We start from the raw sequence: 26,523 nt of genomic DNA on the forward strand, positions 1-26,523 counted from the left end.
GATGATAGACTTAGAGATGGATGGAGCCGGAACGGCATGAAAATCCTTATCTAAGAAAGTCAAATGAGCTATCCTTATGAACCTTGATTGGCCATGACTTAGAGATGGGGCCTTTCTTGGGAAGAGGTACTATGAGTTGGTTGAACTAGAAAAGGAACCCTCTCTAAGTACATATGTGATTGAATACTCTATGGGAAACAAGGCTAGCACCGAGTGGATGTGGTTAGGAAGGTGGCCTAGTTGAGTATGAGATTAGGCACAATGAACTTCCTTGGACATCCCCTAAACCATGTGTCTACATGGGTTGCTTACTAGTTCTACCCTTGGCAAGTAGAACAACCTCCACGGAGTAGGATAGACTCCGGATTCCATGCCTAGCTAGTATGGTCTATGTCGGTTATGCCTAATCCCATCATGTGGGATGTGCACTCTAGTTATTGGATAGGTTCTACAACGTGTAGGTAGTAGTATGGGATGCTATCTACACATGGCACGAGTAGGCTTTGAAAATACTAAAGTGAGTTCCCTAAGTCTGACGACTATTATGTGAAAGTCCCCTTATGTGCTTGAATGTCTCCTAAATGGTTTCTTAAAGAATGTTGGTCTATTGATGTTATGTTATAAAAGAAATGTCTTTATCTAAGGTAATCTTGAGGAACACTTAAGTGTGCTTGAAGAGGTTGTATGGGCGGTCACTTCTTGTCTCACTCAAGTGTGTCTTAAGGTTATATTAGGTAGAGGTCCTACGGTAATGAAATGACGTGTGTTCTTTTAAAGTTAAGCATGGGTTGTATATGAATATATGTTGAGTATGTATAGGGTTGGCTATGGTTTTATGTGTGAACATTGAGTTGTAATATGTCTCTTATACTTGTGAAGTGAATGTTTTATCAAAATAATATGAAAACATTTATTTCTTGTAAATGTCCGTTTGGCATGTTTTTGCATGGTCTCCATACTTAGTACTTAATTGTGCTAATTCCATATTTCTCTATTTTCTACAAGTGTAGGTTCCGGAAAGTAAGCGGGTTCTATAGTAAGCTTGGAACTTGAAGTTCTTCCAAGATCTTGTGGTATGTCCTCATATGTCGAGGACAAGACTTTTCTATTCTAGTTTTATGATAAGGTTCTTGTAATAGACTTAATAGACTTCTTTTGATTGTAAAGGGCCGTGTCCCTAGTATGTTTTCCCGTTTATGTCTAAGATGGCTAAGAGACTTAGTATTCTGCTTGTGTACTTTTGAATGATGTTTTTAAAAGTGACCTTTGAGTCTTATGGGATTTTATTTAAAGAGTTTTTAATTCCGCACTATTTTACATATCTAATGTGATGAATGCTAAGGGTTTGTATGAGACCTCCGAGAGGTCGAATACGCATGTTACGACTTGGGGGTGCTCTCGGGTCGTGACATAAGGTTACCATCAAGAATAAGTACCCTCTTCCGAGGATTGATGATCTTTTCGATCAACTTCAGGGTGCTACTTGTTTTTCAAAAATTGACCTCCGATCAGGTTATCATCAGTTAAGAGTAAGAGAATGTGATATTCCAAAGACAGCCTTTAGAACCAGATACGGTCATTATGAGTTTTTGGTCATGTCCTTTGGTTTGACCAATGCACCGGCATCTTTCATGGACTTGATGAATAGAGTCTTCAAACCATATTTAGATACGTTTGTTATCGTCTTCATTGATGACATACTAGTCTATTCAAGGAATGAAGAAGATCATGCTAGTCATCTCAGAACAGTTCTTCAGACTTTGAAAGACAAGGAGTTGTATGCCAAGTTCTCTAAGTGTGAGTTTTGGCTTAGGTCTGTGGCATTCCTAGGCCACATTGTGTCTGGTGATGGGATTAAAGTTAATACTCGGAAAATTGAGGCAGTGCAGAATTGGCCTAGACCCACATCTCCAACTGAAATTAGGAGTTTCTTGGGTTTAGCTGGCTATTATAGAAGATTTATAGAGGGGTTCTCATCTATTGCATCTCATTTGACCAAGTTGACTCAGAAGACAGTGAAATTTCAATGGTCTGAAGCTTGTGAGAAAAGCTTTCAGGAATTAAAAAAGAGGTTGATTACTGGAGCTGCTCTAGTTTTGACGTTACCAGAAGGTACTCAAGGTTTTGTGGTGTATTGTGATGCATCTAGAGTTGGTTTGGGTTGTGTCTTAATATAGAATGTCAAGGTTATAGCTTATGCCTCTAGACAGTTGAAGGTTCATGAGAAGAACTGCCCAACCTATGACTTAGAGTTGGTTGCTGTAGTGTTCGCTTTGAAGATATGGCGTCATTACTTGTATGGTGTGCATGTTGATATATTTACTGATCACAAGAGCCTTCAATATGTGCTTACTCAAAAAGAGCCTAATCTCAAACAGAGGAGGTGGTTAGAACTACTCAAGGATTATGACCTGAATATTCTTTACCACCCAGGTAAGGCTAGCGTTGTTGCTGATTCATTAAGCAGGTTGTGTATGGGTAGCATCGCCCATATTGAAGAAAAAAAGAGAGAGTTAGCAAAAGATATGCACTGACTGGCATGCCTGGGAGTCAGACTTATAGATTTCGCAGAAGGAGAAATAGCGGTGGCGAATGGGGCCGAGTTATCATTAATGTCAGAAGTGAAAGAGAAGCAAGATCAAGATCCCATTTTGCTTAAGCTGAAGGCAAATGTTCAGAAGCAAAGAGTATTAGATTTTGAACAAGGGGGAGATGGTGCATTGAGATATCAAGGTAGATTGTGTGTACCTATGGTAGATGGACTCCAAGAAAAGATTATGGAGGAAGCTCATAGCTCCAGATATTCCATTCATCCGGGTTCCACCAAGATGTATCGTGATTTGCGAGAAGTTTATTGGTGGAATGGCATGAAGAAGGGCATTGTAGAGTTTGTTGCTAAGTGTCCAAATTACCAACAAGTGAAAGTCGAGCACCAAAGGCCCGGTGGTTTGACTCAGAGAATAGAACTTTCGGAATGGAAGTGGGAGATAATCAATATGGATTTCATCACAGAGTTGCTAAGGTCTCGCAGACAGCATGATTCTATTTGGGTGATTGTCGACAGAATGACAAAGTCAGCTCATTTTCTACCGGTAAAGACTACCCTCTCAGCAGAATATTATGCCAAGTTGTATATTCGAGAGATAGTGAGACTTCATGGAGTCCCAATCTCCATTATTTCAGATAGAGGTGCACAGTTTACTGCACAGTTCTGGAAATCTTTTCAGAAAGGCTTGGGTTCGAAGGTGAACTTAAGAAGATATGTTGAGGGCTTGTGTGATCGATTTCAAAGGTAATTGGGATGATCACCTACCCCTCATTGAGTTTGCCTACAACAACAGTTATCACTCCAGCATCCAGATGGCTCCATACGATGCTCTTTATGAGAGAAGATGTAGATCTCCTATTGTTTGGTTTGAAGTTGGTGAAGCAGGGTTGATAGGACCAGATTTAGTTCACCAAGTTATGGAGAAAGTGAAAGTGATTCAAGAGAGGTTGAAAACGGCACAGAGTCGCCAAAAATCCTACACTGATGTTAGGAGAAGGGCGTTAGAGTTTGAAGTAGGTGATTGGGTATATTTGAAAGTTTCACCCATGAAGGGGGTTGTGAGGTTTGGTAAGAAAGGGAAACTTAGTCCCTGATATATTGGACCTTATCGCATAGTCAAGAGGGCTGGCAATGTAACTTATGAGTTGGAGCTACCACAGGAGCTAGCAGCGGTCCATCCGGTATTTCACATCTCCATGTTGAAGAAGTGCATAGGCGATCCTTCATTGATCCTGCCAACTGAAAGTATTAGGATCAAGGATAACTTATCTTATGAGGAGATTCCTGTTCAGATTTTAGATCGACAAGTTCGTAGGTTGAGAACAAAGGATGTAGCATCAGTCAAGGTCCTTTGGAGGAATCAATTTGTTGAGGAAGCTACTTGGGAAGCCGAAGAAGACATGAAGAAGAGATATCCATATCTTTTTGAATCAGCAGATCAAGGTATTAATTTCCTTCTTAGTGCTCTTTAAATTATAGTGGGCATTTTGTTGTTGTTGTTGTTGTTGTTGTTGTTGCATGATTGCTTGTTGGGTGTTTGAATTGATGTTACACCCTTAGCCTTATAAGAGTAACCTCATTCGAGGGAGAATGTTCCCAAGGGGGAGATATTGTAACATTCGACAATTTAAAATGAATATGAAGAAGCTTGAAATTGGAAGTAGTCATTTTTGGAAAAATTCAGAATTTGGAAATTTGTCTTAGTTCAGAATCTGGAAATTTGGCTAAGTTCAGAATCTAGAAATTTGGTTAAGTGTGGGAAAAAGTGAGTTTTTGGCCAACTTTGAGCAGTCATAACTCCTAGCTCAGAATGATTTAGGAGTAGTTCCATTTATGTTTGCGAAGCTTGTGGAATGATCTTTCCAACACCACCGAGTTTGCTCGATTTCGAGTTCGTATGAGGGAGTTATGCCCTCTGGAAGTTGGGCAATTGGCAGAGAAATCCGTCCAGAAATTTTAAGGGTATTTTGGTCTTTTCCCTAACCAATTATTTTGGTTATATTGTTGTGTTAAACTGATTTTTAGATCAGTTTGTCCCATTTTAAAAGAGTGAAAGTTAGGGCTTGGGAGATAAGAGAGAAAGAATAGAAGAAGAAGAAGAAGAAGAGAAAGGGAAGATCAAGCAAGGAGATCATCGTGGATATCGTCGGGGTGATCCCTACTAGGTATGTGAGTTCTTAGTGTTGGGTTGTTCATTTCCCCCACACTCCAAACTCGTTTTTAATTCCGAAAATGATTGGTTATGTTGTTGAAGTTGTTGGTTGTGTTGTTGATTGTGGTATTGAAGTTCCTTGTTGATTTGGGACATGATTTGGTTGTGTTTTTGAGTTGAATCTCTTGTATGTTGAGGGATTTTATGATCCTTAGTGTTGGGGTTGGTCCTTTCCCCCACACTCCAAATTCGTTTTATTTTCAAGATAAGATTGGTTGTGTTGTTGAAGTTGTTTGTTGTGTTATTGATTGTGGTGTTGAAGTTCCTTGTTGATTTGGGACATGATTAAGTTGTGATTTTGCTGCTGGAACCTTTGAGGTTGAGAGGGTTTAGAGTTTGGAAGAAACAAGGGGAAAAAGTCGGATTTTTGGGGGAAAAGGGTTGGGCTGTCGCACCAGCCACCGCACCCCAAAAAGGGACGCTGAACTTTCCCCTTGGGGCAGAACGCCCAGCAGGCCCCTCTGAAGTTTGAGGGCTGGCCCCCCGCACCACTTAGAGCGCCAAGGACGCCAATCCTTCCCTTTACCTTTCATTCCCCACTTTTTCATACATGTTCCTTGGTAAAGTACCTATGTTTTATAGTTGTTTCCAATACTTTAAGGTACATCTTAACATCCCAAACTCATCCATAACATGTGATCAAACACATTGAATTCATAATCCGATTCAAGGAGAGTTAGTTTCCAAGTCAAGTGAAGTTAGAGCCAAGCTTAGAAGTTAAGTAAGTCAAATCAAGTTTTTTTTAAAGTTGTTCAAGAGTCTTTAGTGAACGTTTTAACTTCATTTGAAGACTCAAGTTTCAAGTCAAGTAAAAGGGTATAGAGTTTCAAGTCAAGTAAAAGAGTATAGATTTTCAAGCTAAGTAAGAGTCTCAAGTTTCAAGTCGAGTAAGAGTCTCAAGTTTCAAGTTAAGTCAAGAGTTTAAAGTTGAGTTCATTTCTCAAAAGGCTATTAGGGAACTAAATATTCCCAAAGGAGTTTATAAACGTTTTTACATTTGAGTAAGAGGGGAACCATGTTTTCCTAAAGTACCTTTGGGCTAAGTTCTGAGTAATTACCTCAACTAAAGCAAGATGTGTTTAAAGACACTTATGAGCCAAAGTATTTTTGGGAGTAGTATTGAGCACCGAATTGGGGACACGAGTTCGTATTAACTCAACTCTCTATAAGAACCATGCGCCAACATAGGATTTCTCGGGTCATACTTTTTAGATGATCACGAAAGTTAAGCTAGTGGATCCACTTAGTAAAGTTAGCTTCCTATATCACGATAAGGTATATGATGGTCCTTGGGCAACGTGAGGTAAAATGTTGTATCATCACTAGGGCTCAAAGTGGTGGTTGTCGGTTAAAGAACCTCCCACATAAGTTATATTACTTTTATATAAGTAAAGTTGAGTTGTTATTGTTTTATCATTGACAAGCTAAGTTGTTTGTACTGTTTTACAAGCCTTATATATTGCATGTGTCTTATTGCTTTATATATTGAGTTCAGTTATTAATGAATCGAACAGAGCCAAGGTAAGAGTTCATTTCTACTCTTTACAAGCTTAAGTTGTGGTTTAGCTTTTCAACTCGCATACTCGTACATTTCATGTACTGATGCCAGTTGGCCTGCATCTTATTATGATGCAGACGCAGGTATCCAGGATCAGCATCCAATACGCCGTTAATCCAGTTGAGCACTCCAGAGTCAGTGATGAGCCTACTTGCATTCCGGAGGACTCAATTATTTTGTGTTCTTATTTTTGTTTTATTAGGGTGTTGCGGGGTCTGTCCCAACATCCATCTCAGTATTTTAGAGGCTTCATAGGCAGATAGTCAGTTAGTTTTGAGTCTCTCATCTATGTATATATGTAAATATTCTATTTTGAGATTTGAGTTGTCTTTGTGGCCAGATTTTATAAGTTAAGTTGTTTTGTAACCTTGCATTTGCATTGAGTTATTCTATTGGGTTAGGTTTTCGCTGAGTTAAGAAAGCCAGGCCAAGGGTTCGCTTGGGGCCAGAAATGGTCTCCGGGTGCCGGTCCCGCCCAGGGTGTAGGCTCGGGGAGTGACAGATGATTGTGAGTCTATATATATGGTGACTTGTTGATATATATGTACGATTGTATTACTGTGTTTTGGTTGCATGTTTACATTCATGTCTTGAAACTGGTTGTATGATCATACCAGTGTATTGTGATTGTGCAGTGATATTGCACTTGCTCTTTCCTTGTTGAGCACATGACATATTTAAGCAGAACGTACGAGATCATGGGCGTAGCTATGTTATAGTTAGGATTCCCAATTGGATACCCTTCGTCAAAAAATAATATTGTATATGTAAGTAAAATGATACATGAAATGATTAAATAACATATTCTGGACACCCGTAATAGAACAAGATGTTGTAGCTCAGTGATTTTAGACACCTTGACAGACCCTTGAGGTGCTCACGTGTTCAAATCTCACTAGCTCCCTTTCTGACACCCTTCGTGAAATTTATGGCTCCGCCAACGAGACCTCACTTATGAGATCAACGACATGAATCCAAGTGTGAGCTATTTCTTCTGGGCTACCATGGATTCCTTCTTGTTTCTTTGTCCATCTTTTCGAACTCAGACATTTCATAGACTTTAGTTTATTATTTTCTTGGTTGGGGTTGCATCCCCCTTTTCCATATACTTTAGAGTTTTGATACTTCGACTTTCAGTTTCTAGGAGGTTGTTTCTGCATAGTTATTTTAATGATAATTGATTGAATTTACGAAAACTTAATCCTTTATTTATTTTGAAATGTTTTTTTATATTTTATATAATATGTTTGCTTCTTAATAATGATTGATGGATTAGACTAAGATTACTAATTGGTTCTCCCATCAGAGGATCAGTGTGGATGTCACTTACATCAATCTGAATCGTGACATTTTTCCCGAGGCATAAGGAAAATTTTGAAATAGAATAATATTTAGTTCATACAATAGAAACGATCACAATAGCTTATGTACAAAGAACGAGCAAAACCCCAATGGATTTTTGTTTGCTATATATATTTAAAATTACTAAACAAGTCCTTCTGAATTAATTTTATTTTTTAAGAATATCCATCTTTTTACTAATTAATTAATATATATATATATATATAACCTCACTAAATTAATACTAGATAAATTAATAATCTCTGTAAGATAATATTTTCCTCTGGTCTCGACTTGGGGCAATAGAAAAAATCACTTATTTCGATAAGATAATAAGATAATATATTTTCATAAGACCTCTATATAAATATATGGTCCCATTATTATTATAAATTAATAATTCTTTAAAAGTACAAACATATCTAAGACAATTTAGTGAATGTGATTTTATTGTGTTCTATTTTTTGTTAAATTTTAAATCTAGTTGAAGTTCATCTCTAACTTTTCTTATTGCACCCAAAAGTTTGTTGTTATCTTTTCGAACTATACCATAAAATTGTGAAGAGTTGTAGATACGATAAGTGTTTCCTTACGCATAACCGGTTCTAATGTATTGTATCATCTAGAACTTCATCATCAACATTATCTTTTTTATTTGTATCCACAATTGCTTCTAAGTTCTAGACCTCTGAATATGTATCATTTTCACCTGGATAATCCAATAGGTTATTGGCGTCCATTTTATTGCGGTAACTGAGATCATTAATCATGACCTCAAGTTTATGAATAACGTTTTCACATGCGGGTTCATTCAAATTCTCTAAGATTTCATCATCCAAACAAATTTTGTAGTGTCGACAACAATTTATTTTTGTCTCTTGCTGAACACTTGTCGTCCAAGCCGGAATTACAAAATTGATAGAATCCAAAACATTAATCTTTTGTGGATTGGTTTCATGTTCCACTTCATAAAACGTTTTAATATCCTACAGTAATATTGGTTGTGATAATACATCTTGAAAATCTCTTACTATCCCAATACCACAAGATTGAATCTCAAAACACTCTATAAATTAATAATTATTAATTTATCGATTAAATAATATCCCTATAAATTAATAATATTTTATGGTTCTGACTATATTAATTTATAGAGGTTTTAATGTATATTGATTATGAACTACATATACAACGGCTAAATTAAATTTATAATAATAATAATACTTTTTCTTTCCTTATTTATTTTGATTATGAACTACATATACAACGGCTAAATTAAATTTATAATAATAATAATACTTTTTCTTTCCATATTTATTTATCAAATATTATTAATTTGATTTCTCTTTTTACTTCTCATTTTTGACAAATCAAGGAAGGACAATTTATTTTTTTCCATTATATATACCCTCAATTTATTAATATTGAATTAATGTTTTTGAAAATGTAGTGAGTAAATATATTTGACACTCCATCAATTAATAGGATAAAATGGTAAACTCACTATGTCAATCATTGTTTTCTTAATAGGTGTGTTAAGTCAAAATTTGACAAGTAAAAATGGATGGAGTGAGTACTTCCTTCGTTCCATATTAGTTGATCATTATACTAAGAATAGTTGTCTCATATTAGTTGTCCATCTTACTAAATAAAAAAAGTATTAATTTTGTTTTCTATATTACCCTTGCAATTAATTCTTTTTTTAAAGTGTTCATATTTATTTGTAAAGTTCCTAAAAATATTTTTAAGAGGTAATTTAGTAAAATTATCTTATTATTTATTATTTCTTAAACACTGTGTAAAATAAAAAGTGACCAACTGAAAAGAGGGAGTAATAACTATAGAAGTTAATCATTACAGTCATGTATTTTTGTTGTATTTTTCAAAAGTGATCTAACTTTGCTTAATTAGCCTTTATTATCATTTTAGTCGGAAATACATAACTTTTAATGCTTATTTAATAACGTGAATTTTTTAAAAATATATTTAAAATTAAAATAAGTACTTGGAATTAATTAGGACCCAACATAACCTAACCTATTCATGTAGTTTTTGGTTTTTGGTATCTGATATCATTTGTGATTTATTGTGTTTAGGCAACTGCACCTTGTTGTTATCGTTACCATTTCTTGCATATATGTTCCACACTACTTTGCTTTAGTTATCATGTTTTTCGTTTAATTACTCTTTTGATTTGCTAAGCAAATGGTCTTTCATATACAAACTCTCTACCTCAACGAGATAGTAATAAAACTTGTGTATACACTACCCTCTTCAGACCATACTTTGTGAGAGTTTACTAATTGAAAGTAGCTTGCGTTAGAAAAAGAAAGAACGAATTATCTTATTCAAAGTGAACCTAAAATGATGATGGTTATAGGTCTCTATCATGATTCAAAAGTTGTTCATAAACTTTGTATGTCATGATCAAAAGTTGGTCATAAACTTTGTATCTTGAAATCACATGCAGAATGCTCAAAAGAGAAGACATGTATCCCACAAATGTGGCTTTTGCAAGGGAGAATGACAACTTTAATTAGTTATTTTCACCTTCATATAGTGGGCATTGCCTAATCTTGTAAAGCACATATATCCACTTTGTTAGGTTATAGTTATAAAAGGTTCACTACTTACGTTTAATTTTGATGATGCCAAAGTTTGGGAATTAAATTATTATGAAAGGGTTCAATTGTTAAGCTCATACAAGTCGTTTGGTATGTTGGACAAGCATTAGTCCTGAGATAAAATTTTGGTATTGACTTATTCCTTATTTGATTACTAACTTTGGGATAAGTTATATCATAATTAGTAATTTATATCGAGACATGATATCTCAGAGGATGGAATAATAGTATCAGTTTAATTATCTTGGAATAAAATAATAAAAATGACAAAAATACCTTAGAGGTCTCTCAAACCTTTTTTTCTACTAAATAAGATGAAGAATATTTTTATAACTGCTTAAATAAGGGCGATACGAACTCGAAAACAATTACCTATATATTATTAGATAAGCCTATGTACATAGTAAATAATTATCATTAGATTCAAACACATATAAACATTGGAGTATATTGAAATTTGAATACACCCTATACCTAGTCTAATGAATTAATAAAGTGGCAATATATTTAATTTGTTGTGGGTTCTAATTTGAGTTATAATGAAACATTGTACATGAACAAATGCGTTCATTAATAATGGCGTAATCTATAGATAGAAAAAGGTCTCATGATGACAAACTATTATGTTATTGAGAGAATTTAAATTCTTTCGTACAATGATTATATAACTCATTTATGCTAGAAGATATATAGATAGTCAAAATTATGCTAGTCCCACCTCTCTTTTTTTGAGATAATACACATTACACATTTAATTTTGTGGAACTACAACCACATTTTTAGTATACAATGAAGCAATTTGACAGCTAGTGGCATGTCTCATTGTAGCCAGAGTAAAAGTTGACCACATCCCACTCTAGGCTTCTTTATGACTATAGGATATGTTTGGTCATAAAAATTATATTTTATCGGTTTCAATTTATTTGGTTCGTATACTAAAAATATATTTGTCTTTTTACGTGTTCATGATTTTAGCAAATTAAGATAATCTTATTATTTCATTCAATACGATTTTTATCATTAAACAACTACATAAAATACTAGTACTCAAATTCAGATTTTCAAAGCATAATTCATAAGGTTAATTTTGGTAAAATAAAAACCTCAAATAAATATTGTCTTAAGGGAAGTGTTCAGTCAATATGAGTGAAGTGATATGAAACATAGAGAGTATTCACGTTTTTCTGAAATAATTTCACTTTCTTTGAAAATCAGTGTTTGGCATGAAAGTTCTAAATCCAACGTAAAGTACGTTGTATTTCATATTTGGAAAACAACTTATAACTTTTTTTCCAGCTCACTTTTTTCGTTTTAAGTTATATTTAAGTACATTCAAACATGAACATTATTCTAAATATTCTCTTCACGCAAAATAATATAATCAAATACAAATCCATCTTCAGCTCCGACTCCATAAATTCTAAATAAAGTGTGCCTACTATAAGTTTGCTTTGGATTCTGTCAAAAGCTTAGCTATCATGTTTCTATGATCAGGTGGGCAAGTTTTGCATTTGGTGCATTTATTTCTAGAGGTGGGTCTATTCTTTTGGTCCCTTTCACTTACTCCTATCTTTCATTATCATTTCCTAGCTACAAATGCACAATACAAAACAAGTACTCTAATTTTCTTGATATGTTGCATCCTAATAATAATAATAATAATGTAGATTGGATTGGATGATTAACATTTTAGTAGTCAATGGTATACGATTAGAATTTTTCGTAAATAATATCACCTAATTAAGTTGAATAAAAATTTCCTTCGAAATCCGATGAATTATATGATTTTTCCAAAAAAGGTAGCCAATAATGTCTAGCTAGCTAGCAAATGGTCCATCTCCTTTTCCCCCAACAGGCAAGGCACGTTTTTTAGATCATCTTTTGAGCTATTATTTGCAAGAAAGTATGTAATTAAGAGACATGCCTTAAATTTGTTGAAAGGTGGTCTTTAATTAGCCAAAAGGCAGTAGCTTAGCCATAGCCACCCCAAGTGTCCAACTAGACAACCTTCGTCAGAAAATTACGTTGTATATATATATATATATCTCAAATTCTACATTTAAAGGATATATATTTAAAGTTGGACACCGTTGACAAAAGTTATGGCTTTGGCGTAATGATAATGGGTGTCCATTTGAATGAAGGAGTTCCGGGCTTGAACTCTAAACAACACAATATTTCTTTGATTTATTTTCACAATTACACACCATTATTTTTTGATATCCTTAATAAAATTTCTGACCCCGCCACTATCAAAAGGCTGTGTCAAATTTCTACCTAACTATTTGTGTAGATAGTGGCTTTGATGATCCAATCATTTTCTATAAAGTCGATTGTTCCATTTGGATTGATTAGGACACATAAAGTAGAGGTAGACTAGAGCCATATTTTTTTTTGTGATCTACATTATTTATGTCCACGCTATAATCTTTATCGTTAATTAAACAAGACGTAAGATTGTCGAATATAATAATACAAGTAATTTATTATGGAAAACAGCTTGCTCAAAAGAGTAAAAATATATTATGATCTACCCTCGTAAGATAAATTTGCCACAAGTATTCTACTAAGCTCGAGTGGTTTTTGAGTTATAATTTTGTAATCAAACTCTAGTATCTTTTACTTCTACGTACAATCAAATGGATTATACCAACCCTTTTGTGCAAGTGTAGTAATATTTTTGTGTTGAACTCATATTCCTTGATCCACACATTTAACCCATAAACCTATTTTTTCAAGAAATCCTTTTTGAACTAGAATCTACTTGACAACATATGATCAATAGTTTTCTCCAATTATTTGTAAATTAAAGGACCTGATTCTTTCACTATGTGCGTAGAACTTCTATAACCCAATAATCAACATAACCAATTCATCCAAGAGACATGTTAAGGACTTGTTTTTTTGGAGTTATTTTAAGTCATCAAAATTAATTTCAGTTCACCTCAACAAATTCTTTCTTTTTGATGATGACAAATTCATATGCATTTTCAACATAAGAACCAGCTTGATTAACAACATTGACTTTGCAAGATATAGATCTCACAAGAGTCTAGGGACTCACCTTTCACTCATTGCAACCCTATAATAAATGACTAGGCGTAGAAAACTTGATAGTTCATGTAACAACCCAATCCACTAGTGATATTTTCTACTTTGGGCATAGGTCCGCACGACTTTAAACTGCGTCACTAGTTGGTAAGGCATACTGATTTATATACTCAATATCTCTCCTATGTTTTTGTTGATGTCGGAATTCTTGTCTTAAGCTGGGGTGTCACATACACCCCGTCTATGGACTCAGCGTCCTCGTTGAGGTTTTTCCCACTATATAGGATTTGCCTAGACTCAACACTGAGATTTGCCTTGTCTTACCAGGATTTGCACAAACTCAGTTGAACTCTGGCCCACATCGACAAGGCTGACATATGAGTGACTTTGATACCATTTGTAACGACCCTGCCCGCTAGTAATATTGTCCGCTTAGAATAACGACTTTAAAATGTGTCACTAGTTGATAAGACATACTTACTTATATATTCAAAAATCTCTCCTGTGTTTTTATCGATGTGGGCTTCTTGTCTTAAGTTGAGCATCACAATTCACGTATGTTTTCTACAAACATTAACATCGATACAACCTAATAGTCATAGGGACTAAGATCTTTAATCAATATCAAGTGCACATCTTTAATGCATTCTTTGATCACTATCAAGTGCATGCCTTCCATGTATCAAGTTCACATTTTTATCTTCCCCTTTTTACATCATTGGCAATATATAAGGGAAAATGCATGGATTTCCCCTTAAAATTGTTTCGAGAAATCAGTTGCACGCTTAAGATATTATGCCTATCTATTACACACCTTTACTATTTAAAAGTGAATTTATTAACACCCTAAAACTGATGTGGCAAAATAATTTTAAAAATAAAATAAAAATAGGCTCGTCAGATTTATTAAAGTAGAAAAAAAATAATCAAAATTTAGTTAGACCCACCCCACTCTCCACATCTCTTCGTCTTCACAATCCACCACCATCTTCTTCTTCACAATCAGTGGCGGATTCAGAAATTTTATTTCATGGGTGCTCAATTATTTTTAATTTGAGAATTGCTATATAAAGTGGGTGCTTAGTTCATACATTTGAATGAACTATTAGTTATTACAAACAAATATTAGTGTTTATCGCAAAAGGCAATGGGTGCTTAAGCACCTATAATCCATACCATACATCCGCCACTGTTCACAATCCACCACCATCTTCTTCTTCAACCCCACCCTCTATTGGGTTCGGAAGGTGATTAGGGCGTCATGCGGAAGCTTACAATTGCAAATAATATGGTTGATAAATTAGATGACACATAAAACTATACTAAAAGAAATAATATTATTATTTGATATGACCAATTGGCTTACATAATTAAAAACTAATAAAAACATAAAAACTGTAGAGAGAAAATCTCTCCATAAACAAAACTATCTAAACAACTACATTGTGGATTCTATTGTGTTATGCTATGAGAATAGGGATCTTCAATTTATAGATCTCCAAACATTTCCTCTAAGGAAAGAATAAACCAAATATGGAAGAAAATTATATTTTCCTTTCAGAAAAAGTTCAAGTATTTATCGTAATACTTTGACTTTTCTTTAAGGAAAAAAATAAACTTCAAATAAGGAAAGAAAATCAGGGCAAAACCCTAACAAATCTCCCATTTTGGCTGGATTTTCTTGACAAAACTTGATCCACCTTCTTCACATGCATGATAATTTTCGTTCTTCACATAGTCTTCATCATTGCTACTTGTCATGGTTAAAAATAAAGTTTAAAATATATGGGTTAAAAATGGTTTTAAAATATTGTATTTTTATTTTCAAAGATGCAGCAACAGGAATGTTAAAAATATGATTTTAATCTCCGGAATGTTAAAAATATGATTTTAATCTCCTCTCCACGTGTAGCTAAACATAAATCTTCATTATCATCAAATTTATTGCAAAATGATTTGAAACCGCATTGAACCTATCTTCAACCTCGTTCCATTGGATCATTGAACCATGTGCTCTGATACCATTTGTTGGTTTATGAAGGGTGATTAGGGCGTCATGTGAAAGCTTACAATTGCAAATAATATGGTTGATAAATTAGACGACACATAAAACTATACTAAAAGACATAATATTATTATTTGATATGACCAATTGGCCTACATAATTAAAAACTAATAAAAATATTAAAACTGTAGAGAGAAAATCTCTCATAAACAAAACTATCTAAACAACTACATTGTGAATTCTATTGTGTTATACTATGAGAATAGGGATCTTCAATTTATAGATTTCCAAACATTTCCTCTAAAGGAAAGAATAAACCAAATATGGAAGAAAACTATATTTTTCTTTCAGAAAAAGTTCAACCATTTATGATAATACTTTGACTTTTCTTTAAGGAAAAAAATAAACTTCAAATAAAGAAAGAAAATCAGGGCAAAACCCTAACACCCTCTTGAGGAAGCACATTTCTCTCTCTTTCTTTTAAGCAAAAATCTCTCCTTTTTCCTTTTTCCTTTTTCCTTCTTCGACTTCTTCTCAGCTTTCTTAGCAAATTACTTATCATCAATCTAAGTTTTGTGGGTTTTGATTTGTGTTTGTTAACAAAAGATTTCTTAATGTCATCGGCGGGATGAAATTTTGGGGGTTTCTTACCCGCTGCAGCTATGACATGCTTTTTTGAGAGAACGGGAGAATTTTCCATTCCATAAATCAGCTCCATGTTTTGATTAGTGTTCTTGGCGGCCATTGTTAAAATTTTCCTCTTATTGTAATTTTGCTATGAAGAAAATATAATTATTAGAGAATTTTAATAATTAATTGGAAATTAATTAGTGTAAAATATAGTTAACAAAAGAAAAATTAATTAAAAATAAAAAAGAATATAACTTTTTTTAATTTCTGACATGGCGTTGACATGGCACTGATGTGGTAGCGAGTGTAAATACACCACATATTGTGAGAGTGGTGTTACACGTCTATATGGGTAAATAAATTCACTTTTAAATAGTAAAGGTTTATAATAGATTGTCATAATAATTTCAACGTATAATTGACTTTTCGAGACAAGTACAGGGGAAATCTATGCATTTTCCCAATATATAATGTTAGTCAAGTTAAATGTGAAACTACGCAATATCAAACTTATGGCCACTGAATTTACACTAACATAAACATAACACAAGATTGAGTTAGATATTTTTCAACATGTTAATCCAATAAATATTTTTAACATAACTAATCATAGAGATTCAAAAATGTGCTCTTGATCAATTCAAACTCCAAGCGGTTCTTTCTAAGTGCTCCTCACTTAAGGCTTTGGTGCAAATAGTATTGGTGTAAATTGAAATTTTATTTATGAATTTCAAATTATGAATATGAAAATTGATGTTTGTGACTGCTCGTTTTAAAAAAAAAAATAGTGATTCATATATTTGTTAATTACACATCAATTGAATGTAAATATTAAAAGCATCAAAAGTAAGTCAATAATTGAGTGTTCTGATATCAATTCGAGAGTCGAATCATGAAAAAAAAAAAAAAAAAATTCATGATTAATAATATTTGAGCTTCAAATTTTAAAATTAACTTAACTGGATATTACTTTAAAAGTTTGGACACATCTTAAGGAGCTTATATATATATATATATATATATATATATATATATATCTTAAATGATTTGTTGAAGATAAAGGTAATTTTGAGTGGCAGTCAACGGTGTATATCTTGAGTATATTTTTGTACCGCAATGTATATTTTTATGTGTAACATGTATATATCATATGTAATATCATGTACAACAATATTATGTGCATGATATAAATATAATATATAATGACGTATAGAAGATACAAATGTATACGCATGACATACATAAGATTGATTTTCTTCAACTTTTAAATTCAATATGAAATTTGACCCTAAAAGCTCATCAAATTTGTTCAAGTCTCTCTTAATTTAGAATTAAAATATAAGCTCCTATCTTATGTAGAAACTGAAAAATCAACACCCTGTGATCACAAACAATCGAATTCCTCCATTGATGAACCTTGAGTTCATAGAAGAAGAAGATTCTGGAAGAACTACATGAAGAATGTATTTCATTGAATGTGAATTAAGGGAACAACTATTACATGTGATCCTATATATATAGATACACAAATTAAGAGCTAGCTAACAACCTATACAAAAACTAGTGTCCCTCTAACTAACTCTAACTAACAGTGAACAATACTAACTAACTTTGTGACTAGTTAACAGTAATAACTAATTTATATTCTCATCACCCCTCCCCCATCCCCTCAAGTTGAGGGTAAGGGAGTTTACAGACAACTTGTTTAATAGTGTAGTATGTTAACTCCAATCAGAGTCTTTGTAAAAATATCTTCCAGTTGTGATTCTGTGCAAATATGATGAAGTGTGAGCAGACCATGTTGAAGTTTATCCCTAATAAAGTTGGCAATCGATTTCTATATGTTTGGTCCTTTCGTGAAAAACTGGATTCTTGACAATGTGTACTGCAACTTGGCTGTCACAGAAGACCTGTATTGGTAAGGGGCATTGTACAGACAATCCATTTAGTAACCTTTCAAGCCATACCACTTCACCTACTACTTGTCTCACAGCTCTGTATTCTGCCTCTGCAGAGGATAATGAAACTGTGGCTTGTTTCTTAGACTTCCAGCTGATAGGACTGTCACTCATAAGCACTAAATAACCACTAACTGACTTCTTTGAACCAGGACAAGCAGCCCGGTCTGAGTCACAATATGCAGTGATGTTAAGGTCAGGCATGTTTGAGATGAAAATTCCCATTGTAGGATCTTGTCTCAGGTATCTAAGAACATGATAAACTGCCTTTAAATGTGATTCCCTGGGTGTTTGCATGAATTGACTGAGGCGTTGCACACTATAAGCTATATCCATCCTAATATTTGTAAGGAAATTAAGCTTCCCTACCAACTTCCTATAATGAGTGGGATATGATAACAGTTCAAAGAGTCAAACTCCTTTAGCAGATCAATAGTGAACTTCCTTTGTGAAATAAGGACACCATCAAGTCTGTACAATATTTCTAATCCCAGGAAGTAGTGCAGTTTACCAAGATCTTTTATTTTGAATTGATCATTCAAAAAGGATTTCAAAGAGTTGATTTCCTCCTGATCAATTCCAGTTAGAATCATATCATCTACATAAATGGCAACAAACACTAAAGAGCTTCCCTTCCTCTTATGAAATAGTGAATAATCACTATCTAAATGTGTGTATCCTTTTGAACAAAGGCTGCTGGCCAACTTGTCATACCATTGCTTACTAGCTTGTTTTAAACCATACAATGACTTTCTCAATTTGCATACCACATTTTGACTGTCCACAGCAAAACGCTGTGGCAATTTCATATAAACTTCTTCATTCAAATCACCATGAAGGAAGGCATTATTGACATTTAGTTGATACAAATTCCACCCCCTCTTGACAGCCAAGGTGATGAGAGTCCTAACAGTAGTCATCTTAACCACAGGAGAGAAAGTTTCATTGTAATCTATTCCAGCCTGTTGAGTGTACCCCTTAACTACCAGCCTGGCCTTGAACCTTTCCACACTACCATCTGCTTTGTGTTTGATTTTATACACCTATTTACAACCAATTGCATTCTTTCCTTAGGGCAGAGGAACCAGTTCCCAAGTATTATTTGCATATAGTGCTTCATATTCTTGTGGCATTGCTTTTTGCCAAGCAGGATGCAAGATTGCTTCATCATAAAAAGAAGGTTCAGAATTATGTGAAATGGTTTCAATCAACTGTTGACTATCAGAACACAAAGAGGTGAAGCAAACACTATCATGGTTGGACATAAAAGAGGTGAGAGAGTGATGTGAACTGGAGGTATCTGAAAAGGAGTGCAGGTTAGGTAAAGTGTAATTATAATATTTCAGGTAGCTAGGGGTATGAAGTGACCTAGTTGTTCTTCTAAGGGTGATGATGTAGGTGCAGGTATGGGTTGTGAGGTGATTAATGTGTTGATGAGAGGTTGAATATCAGGAGCTGTAGGGGAGACTGTGTTTTCATCAGTGTTAGTGATTACTTGATCTGTACTGAATTCATAGGATGTGTTAATGTCCAGTGATTCATCATTAGAAAAAATGCTTGTCGAATTAGGCATGCAAGTCAAGTTGTTAGAGTGGTGAAATAGGAGTTTTAAAACATAAGGAAAGCTAGAACCATCAAAAGCCAGTACAAAAGGAAACACAGACTCATGAAAAATAACATCTCGGACTATTTTGGTAGCTAAATTTAAAACCTTGTATCCTTTTGTATTGAAGGGATAACCAACAAAAATGTGTGGTGTTGCCCTTGGCTCAAACTTATCTTTATGAGTTTTCAAAGTAGTGGGGACGCATAGGCATCCAAAACTTCTAAGATGAGAATAGGTAGGTTGTGTATGGTACAACAATTCATAAGGAGTTCTATTCTGTAAAATCTTGGAAGGCAATCGATTAATGATGTATGTGGTTGTGAGGACACACTCTCCCCAGTATTTCATGGGCAATTTGGACTGAAATAAGAGTACTCTTGCTGTTTCAAGAAGGTACTTGTGTTTTCTTTCAACTACACTATTTTGTTGAGGTGTGTAGGGACAAGACTTTTAGTGTATTATGCCTTTCTCTTGGAAAAAATGAGCGGCTTCAGTAGAGGTGAATTCTAGACCATTATCAAACCTGATAATTTTAATTTGGTCTGAAATTGGTTTTCTACAAGTGACACAAAGGCTTTGATTGTTTGTAAGGCATTACTTTTACACCTTAGCAGTTGTGTCCAAGTTGATCTAGTGAAGTCATCTACCATGGTCAAGAAATAATGGTAACCATCATGAGTAGGAATGTGGTATGGTCCCCATAGATCAACATGGAGCAACTCAAAAACTTTGGTGGTGTTGGTTGTACTTTTTGGAAATGGCATTCTAGTTTGCCTAGCCAAAGGGCATATCGCACAAGTAAAGGGTTGTATAGGTGAGAAATGAATAGGTATAGTTTGGATGCCTCTTATCTTTACAAAAGGTACATGGCCTAGTCTATGGCACAAAAGTTCATCTCCATGATAGTTATCAGACCTAACAACAAAGAAAGAACAATCAGTAATATGACATGGAGAATCAAAACTAGAACAAATATCTTTATTGATAGAGAAGCATTGTTTTACAATAGATGGTGCTGAAACATCATTACATTTGACTAAAGAAGGAACTGTATGACAATGACTTGAAGAGGCATGAGATTTCTTGATGCCAATAGGAGTTGGACAACAATTGTGACACTTTGAACACAAGAAATACAAACCATTCTTGGCTCTACCAAGTTCCAGAGGGCTCTTCAGAGAAGGGCCCTGTAGTAAACAAGAGACACTATTAAAACTTGCTACACACTTGAGTTGAAACACCAAACAATGAACTAAAATTAGATTGAACTTGAAACTAGGTACAAACAACACTTTCTGCAGAGTCAAAACTGGACTTAAACAAACATCACTAATTTCAGTCACTTTAACTTTGTAACCATTTGGTAAACTGATAAGGAAAGATGATGGCAGTGGTTTAATGTTTGTGAGTGAGTCTTTATTATAGGTCATGTGATGTGATGCTCGTGAGTCTATGATTCAAGAATCAGCAGTTAACTTTGCACATTTACAAGAAAGATCACCTATTTCAGTAATAGAGGAATAGCAAACAAGTATACCTACAAGGTTCACAGCTCCACTTAACATGTTATTTGAATTATTTATAGTTCCATCTCCAACCGAGATTAAGTAGTTGTTCATACTGACTTTTGGACAAGTTCAATGGCATTTGCCTCTTCAACCCAGGGTCATCTTCACAATGACTCCCATCACTCTCAGAAGTACATGCATTTGCAGCAGAGACAACACTCTTTCCCTTTGAGAATTTAAAATTTGGTGGATATCCATGAAGCTTATAAAATCTGTCTTTTGTATGACCTGTCCTCCTGAGAAATCACAAAGCAAAAAAGTCCTGATGGTACTGGAGTTTCCTCTAAACACATTTGTGTTGTTTGAATTTCCAGTTGTTCCTGCATTTTCTCTAGATGAATTATAGTTGGTTCTGGGTCCTCCTTTGGTACCTGCATTGTTGTAAGTTAAAGCAAACGCATTCAAGGAGGTTGAATCCAAAGCAGTGTGGTTATGAGGCTTCACTTTTCTTTGTTTTTTCCTCTTGAGACAATATGGCAAAAGCTTGTGCCATGCTAGGCAATATGCTCATCATGAGAATGTTTCCCCTGATGGTAGTACACATTTCATTCAGTCCCATCAGGAAGTGTATAAGTCTTTTATCCTGTTTAGCCTTGACTAATTTTACCTTTCCACCACAAGTGCACACACAGTTGCATTGAGAACCTACATCAACAATGCTCATTTCTTCCCAGATTTTCTTCATCCTCATATAATATCCAGTGATATCCAAGGTGCCTTGGACAAGATCATTTATCTCATTTTGAAATTGATACAACTTACAACCATTGGTTTGGTCATACCTCTCCTCCAATTCACTCCACAATTCTTGTGCATTACTAACATATTGTAGGCTATCTCTTAGATCTGGTGATAGGGAATTGAGAATCCAAGAGGTTACCATGTCATCACACCTTTCCCACTACTGAAAACTAGGATCAGTAGAATCGGGTCTCACAATTTTTCCATTGATAAATCTCGTTTTACTCTTGACAGACAAAGCTCTAAAACAACTCTCCTCCAAGATCTATATCCAGTACCATCGAAAACAATAGGCAATAGAGATGAACTTGCATTCTTAGATGGATGCAAGTAGAAAGGGCTAGGAATGTCCATCCTAACAGTGGATGTGGAACCAGTCTGAATTGGATCAACTTGGTTATCAACCATGGTAAAATCAGATCGCGATGGAATTCAAAATACAATTTGAGCAGCAACAATTGTAACTCAGAATTGAAGGAAAAACTTGAAAGCAAAATCGAGAACATGAAAAAAAAAAAGGAACAATGTCGATTTGATTATCAATAATCTGAAAACTCAAAATTCAACCATCAACTCGATATGAAAAACTCACAGACTGATATGGATGCAGAAAAAGGAGCAGGATCTATGTCCAGTGCTCTAATACCATGAGAAAATCAACACTCTGTGATCACAAACAATCAAATTCTTCCATTGATGAACCTTGAGTTCATAGAAGAAGAAGAAGAAGATTCTGGAAGAACTATATGAAGAATGTATTTCATTGAATGTGAATTAAGGGAACAACTATTACATGTGATCCTATATATATAGATACACAAACTAAGAGCAAGCTAACAAACTATACTAAAACTAACGTCCCTCTAACTAACTCTAACTAACAGTGAACAGTACTAACTAACTTTGTGACTAGTTAACAGTAATAACTAATTTATATTCTCATCAGAAACACTTTAAAAATAAAATAAAAACTCGAACACCAATCTATAGGAAACAATCAAGAAATTACTAAATCATTTGTGCTTCAAGCTTTCTTCAAATTCATTAACAGAAATAATCATTAGTTAAAGTATTTCATAATCCACATTTCATAATCAGAAATCAACTCCCATATTTCATAATCCACGTTTCAAGCTAAAAAAATTGAATTATCAAAAAGATAATTTGTTAAAAGAACTTTAAATTTTCAATTTTTTTATATATATGAAGTCGTCTTAAAATTCACCTTAAATTCTCCTAATTTTTTTCCAAATATTTGTAAAATTAATATTCAAACTTCTTAAGATATTTTCAATCCAAGTACAAAGAAAAATAAAACACTAGAAAAAATATAACTACTAACAAGTAAAGCAATGCAAAACCTACTAAAAAAAACCACAGTAAGAACAACAAAATAGTGCGATAATCAAGATACAATAAACAACAGACAACGATAGCTATTAAAAATACTTTTAGTACATCCACAAACACCAACGAATCTAAACCCTCAAAAAATACCATAACACTCAACTACGTACTAATCTTTTACCCCTGTCATATCATATGGTGCCAAATTCTCTTTAAAATTGAGCAATGCGATATGGGCCGGGTCAATGTTTAATTAGCATACATTTCAAATAGACATGAAATGGGCCCAAATCCATTATTTTCATTTTCCGGATCAGTATTTAACCTCATTCTGCCCCATTTGGGCACAAACTTTTTCCAGTCACTAGGGTTTTCCGTCTTCTTCGTAAAAGGTAAAGCTTTCTAGTTTTGATTTTCTGGTTAAATTACTGTAAATTAGGGTTTTCATTGTTGCTATTATCTCATTTTCTGATTAGAATGATGGTTAATTTTTTCTTTTGAGAAAGTAATTAATTTCACAAATGTAGCTATGCCTGTAAAAATGCTGTTTTTCCCTATTTATTGAAATATTTTCAAAATTAGGGTTTAGTTGGTAAGGATTTAAGATATGAAGAGTTGAAGCATTTGAAAACTAGGGTACGTACTTTTTGATCGATTTCTGATAACATGGTTTTGTTTGGGTTCTGTCAGGTTTTACTGGAGGTGAAGATGAGGCCTATTTTTGTTGGGAACTTTGAGTTTGATACTCGTCAGTCAGAACTGGAACGGTTTTTCTCCAAGTATGGAAGAATAGAGCGAGTCGACATGAAATCTGGTATAGCTTAAGATTTTCTGTTTTTTTCTAAATGATTTAGCTAGTTGGGGTTTGATTACTTGTCTTATGTTGTACATGCTGATTTAAGAAGCAAAGTTGGAATAAGTTCGTGGCCCGTCCTGGGGGTTAACTTGGGGTTTTAAGTTTCATGGAGCTCACACTCTATATATGAGTGTGCACTTTATGTGTTGGATAAGGGGTCTTCTGGGCATGCCTGGGATTGTCTGTTCGAAACTTTCCATTTCAATTACTTTAAGTAGATGGTTACAACTTATATGTGAGAATTGTTTTTCTATATTAGTAATTTCTTTGTGTGATCACGATCCTTGCAATTCTTGGTTCATAAAGGCTAGTAGATTTTTAATGGTTTCATTGTATGGAGTTGTTATTTAATGAGTTTCATTTCAACTGTATGAATTAATGACTGAACTTGCATGATAATTTTTTGTAAGCAAGTTCTTGTATGCTTGTCTGATAGCATTAGGGTTTTTTGGTTCTGGGATCTTATCTAATCATTGTCTTGTTTAATCATTTCGACCTTGGAAAGTATGTACTCATTTGAGGTGTATTCTAGGTTACAGTTTTTTACCACTTGGGATAGTCGACTATAATTATTTTGGTTAAACAAACAACATAGCTATATGACTATGTCTACAGCATGTAGAAATGCTATGCCTGAGTTGTCAAGACATAATGTGGAACCAAACATTCATTTGGAAAAGAATCTCCACATTCAAGTGTTTATTTTGCCGCAGGCACATCTACTAAGGAAAAAGAGCTTCTATCATGGCTCAACACTTCTCTGCCCCTATCTGCCTGCCTGCTCTCCTCCTTCTCACTGATGGAATTGTTCTGAATTTCTTACATCGATCTTCTGTCATTCACTTACTTCACTACTCATGTTGCTTATCACGAGAATGATCATGGTGGGATCAGTCAGTTCATCATGCCATGCCTACCACTACTAATAAAGGGGATCAATGAATTATATCATGCCATGCCTACCAATTCTGAAATCGTGCTCTGAAATTGGTGATGCATGCTTAGCAATGACTACTCAGACCTGAGTTTTAAACCTTTAATAAGCCTTCATCACCTTGACCATCATCATCATCATCATCATGATCTAGTTCATGCAAGGCCCTCTACTTCCTTACTTTCCTCAAGTCCTCACATAATTGCAGGTGTTGTACGTTATTTAATTTCTAAAGGAGATGAGAACTTTGATTTAGCTGATGTATACTCTACCGAAAAGATTTTAGATCCCATGCCTTACTGTTCTTTCGGCCTTATAATGAAGTCTTTACAACTACTACAGGGTATGCTTTTGTCTACTTTGAGGATGAGCGAGATGCAGCAGATGCAATCCGTGGGACTGACAACATGCCATTTGGTTATGAAAGGCGCCGGCTGTCCGTGGAATGGGCAAAAGTAATGTTTCCATCTCCATCCTTCCTAAATTGAGAAATGCAATCTGTTAGACATTTCCTCTCCGAAAGACAGTGCAATTTGTTAACAATTGTCATCTTATTTAATTAATTATGACTTTGTTTGTTTTGACAGGGTGAACGTGGTAGGCATCATGATGGCCCCAAGTCTGGTGGAAACCAGAGACCAACCAAAACATTGTTTGTAATAAATTTTGACCCTATTCGTACTAGGGTCCGAGACATAGAAAAACACTTTGAACCTCACGGCAAAGTCCTTCATGTTCGCATCCGCCGCAACTTTGCATTTGTGCAGTTTGAAAATCAGGAAGAAGCCACAAGAGCTTTGGAGTGTACACACATGAGGTTATTAGATATTTTAGTCTATTGCTTATATTTGCAATATTCTGTCTGTTTGTTTCCTAACAAGAAGTGAGTTACTAATGCATTTTGCAGTAAGGTCCTGGATAGAGTGGTTTCTGTGGAGTATGCATTGAAGGATGACGATGAGAGGGGGGACAAATATAACAGCCCAAGACGAGATTATGGCAGGCAAAGGGATAGTCCTTATCAAAGGTCACCAAGCCCAGTGTATCGTAGGAACCGACCAAGTCCTGATTATGGCCGACCTCGGAGTCCTGTTCATAATGGTCCATCATATGACAGATACAGGAGTCCTCAGTATGGAAGGTATCGCAGGTAGTAAAAACTAAATCCTCTTTTTCCTGTTTGGCCATTAAACTGTCTTAACAACATTTCTTGATGCAAGTCGGTAACACTTGTTGATGTTTTCCCTTTGTATTTTTCAGCAGGTCTCCTGTCCGGAGGTCTTGAACTTGAGTCGGTTCATTATCTGGGAGAGCTTGTGCTGTCATAATGTAAATGCTTGATGCTGTCTGCTTGTGTAGGAGAAAGATCTATCTTTTATCAGTGTAATGGATTAGCTGTTGCGTTTTGTTGCTTTAACTTAGTTGACTGTAGTTTGTGAATTTAGCTGTTGGAACATTGTGTAGTAGTAGTATCGCATTGCCTATGAATGTTGGAGACCATTTGGTATTAGCTCATAGATAGGTTTGGTTGGAAACTTTTGCTC

The 26,523-nt window shown here is 34.6% G+C and overlaps 1 protein-coding gene across 3 annotated transcripts in view; it reads left to right on the forward strand.

The window, feature by feature from the left end:
• The window catches only part of LOC125810175 (serine/arginine-rich splicing factor RS31-like), a 108,767-nt gene extending 82,253 nt beyond the window's left edge, over positions 1-26,514 (forward strand). For 2 of the 3 annotated variants that reach the window (XM_049489702.1, XM_049489701.1), the window contains exons 2-6: positions 23,878-24,003; positions 25,322-25,434; positions 25,567-25,796; positions 25,887-26,129; positions 26,240-26,514. In XM_049489702.1, coding sequence (XP_049345659.1) covers positions 23,898-24,003; positions 25,322-25,434; positions 25,567-25,796; positions 25,887-26,129; positions 26,240-26,264 — 717 coding nt within the window. In that variant the 5' untranslated portion in view covers positions 23,878-23,897 and the 3' untranslated portion in view covers positions 26,265-26,514. Of the gene's footprint in view, positions 1-23,877; positions 24,004-24,758; positions 25,188-25,321; positions 25,435-25,566; positions 25,797-25,886; positions 26,130-26,239 lie in introns of those variants that run through there. The other variant, XM_049489700.1, reaches the window with a different exon arrangement.
• The last annotated feature ends 9 nt before the right edge of the window (positions 26,515-26,523 follow it).

The sequence above is a fragment of the Solanum verrucosum genome, unplaced genomic scaffold (genome assembly GCF_900185275.1).
Source record: "Solanum verrucosum unplaced genomic scaffold, falcon-dt-bn FXZP01000281.1, whole genome shotgun sequence".
In the NCBI taxonomy this organism is placed as follows: Eukaryota; Viridiplantae; Streptophyta; class Magnoliopsida; order Solanales; family Solanaceae; genus Solanum; species Solanum verrucosum.